Genomic DNA, 2,442 nt, shown 5'->3' with positions numbered 1-2,442 from the left:
TTTCCCTCTTGACTTAACAAAACCATGCTTCAGCCAGTAACAGGGATATAGGAAGAGATACTGATCTGATGCTCAAATATGCACCACAATATCGTAATACGTTTACAAACATCATCTAGCGAGGAGAGACAAATGCACAGCCTAGCTCAGATAATTACACAATAATATCACAAATTACATACGGTATCCTTGTCGGAGGGAGTTCACTACATAACAGCCCCCTAGAATGAGATAGCAAGCATTTGCATCCTCGCTGACTTCTTAACCCAATCAGCAGCCTCTGCAGTCCAACTCTCAGCTCGAGCATGCTTTGGAAATGCTGGTTAGTTGATTCACTCACACCCAAGGACTGCAATTGTGAAAGATCAGCCGCTACAGCTTCATCATTTGGAGTAGTTATCATCACATGACGTCCTCTCGTAGCCAACACTGGAAAAGGGCCTCGAAAGATAGGAGATAATTTACGAGCTCTACTGTGAAAACATAAACCATCTCACCGAGCTTGAGGTTGCTCTCATACTCGATCACTGGCAGCGACCGTTCTCGCTGGAGAAGCCACTCCTTAACGAATACACCGAGAAGTTTTCGCCGATTCCCACCAACTGCATAATACTGCCTTGATAATACCAATGAATCATCAGCACCCTTCATACAAGGAACTGGCAAGGTGCGACCATAAAATAACAAGGCAGGACAAATGCCACTCTGACCGATTTCACCATGATTCACCAGCCACTTAACTTGCTCCAAGACCAACTCATCATACCAGTCTGAGCCACCAACACTGAGGACGAACTTCCTCAAAGCTTCCAATATTATTCTATGCCGTCTTTCATAATAACCTCGTACTTCAAGATGATCACTGGGATGTATATTCCAAGATATAATTGACGTTACGTCAGACTTCATAATCCACACATAGCCACCAGATTTATCAGGAGCCAACTTCGGAAACAGTTGCATAGCAAGTCTTCTGAGAACCAAGGTCACTCTTAAACGGGCCTTAATCTGTTCATCACTCATCGAGCAGATATCGGACTGAATCAGCAATGAGTCCTTAGAGCCGGCCTTCTTATCAACCAAGACTACCTCGTTGATCACCATAGCCTCCCTGACAGTTGCCGCTCGAAATTTATTCTCACTAGCTGCAATACAGAGCCTTCGGTGGATCGCTATCTCTCGAGTGCGGTTACGCTTCCGCCTGGGCTCAGTGAATGGCATCACCGAGATACCACTGAGGGCAGGACACGAGACAGTAAACCCTGACTCACTCTGATGAATGGAGCACTTGTCCCTTACATCGAGAGGATGCAGAACATCAAGCTTATCACCATTCCCATCAGGCAATGCAATCTGGGCCAAACCAGAGCTCATACCGGGTTCATCACCAAGACATTCTATCAGCTTCCGCTTCAGATCCACTGAGCGCTTGATAGTCTCAATGCCTATTATAAAATCCGGCGACAGCCCCTCAATAACTTTGACCTCAACATCATCCACAATTACATGCTTGACCTCGTCCTCAATGTTCACACTAAAAGCACCCAAAACTCGAGCATAATCTCTATTACCACAAGTCACATTACCACATGGATCAAGATGGCCATCAAGTATTTCTTCTTTGACCATATCCTTGAACACATTTGCATTTATATAAGCAGATCCATGGCCACCAGTATCAAGTAGAGCTGGAAGTCTGGCAGCATAGCCAGGTAATCCCTCCACTTGACGAATCACCAACCTTACAGTACAAGCACTGCCTCCTGCAAGGGCCAGAACATCATTAACGACAGTTAATTTCTCAAAGCTCTTGCTTTGAGAACTTACACCAATCTGAGAGGGAATCTTAGCACCATCCTTCTCAACCTCCTTACTGGAAGTAGCAGCAGGATCCTTGCACTGTCCCGACTCTGTATTCGCCATCGGCTGTGACAGTGATGGTGTAGCAGAAGGTATCATTGACCTCAGCACGGGACAATTACGGCGTAGATGTGGACCACTACAATGCCAGCACCTGAGAGGCCCTCTAGATCGAGTGGGTCTCTCTCCTTTCACCTCAGATGAAGAGTTCTTCGCCACCTCCAACGTAGCATTAATCGTCGGCGGTGATACCGTAGCTCCAAGATCTCCTGCTTCATCAGCAACAGCATTCACTGAAGAGTCAATATTTGCATTCTCCCAAAGACTAAGTACAGAGCACAACTCGTTTACATCTCTTATGTGAGAGTAGGTGGCCTTGACCGCTTTCTGGTAATTGGGCTTCAGACCCTTAACGAACTTATCCAAGATCTCATCCTGTGTAATCGTAAGGCCAATACATTTACCCTCCATAACACCTTCTCGTAGTCTACCAATGTAGTCGCCAATAAGCTCATTACTCTGTTGTTTAACCTGCGATAGACGATTTCGGTAGCGAATACTATCATTCGTTACGTCAAAGGC

General features: G+C 45.7%; 1 protein-coding gene across 1 annotated transcript in view; it reads right to left on the bottom strand.

Annotated features, from left to right (window-relative positions):
- The window catches only part of Pmar_PMAR028751 (hypothetical protein), a gene marked incomplete at both ends in the record, with an annotated part of 5,420 nt that overhangs the window by 2,150 nt on the left and 828 nt on the right, over window positions 1-2,442 (bottom strand). The window contains one exon of the mRNA XM_002766833.1: window positions 498-2,391. Coding sequence (XP_002766879.1) covers window positions 498-2,391 — 1,894 coding nt within the window. The remainder of the gene's footprint in view (window positions 1-497; window positions 2,392-2,442) is intronic.

Source organism: Perkinsus marinus (assembly GCF_000006405.1).
Source record: "Perkinsus marinus ATCC 50983 genomic scaffold scf_1104296971484, whole genome shotgun sequence".
NCBI lineage: Eukaryota > Perkinsozoa > Perkinsida > Perkinsidae > Perkinsus > Perkinsus marinus.
Note: the sequence above shows the minus strand (reverse complement) of the source record. Positions and strands in the feature narration are given on the sequence as shown.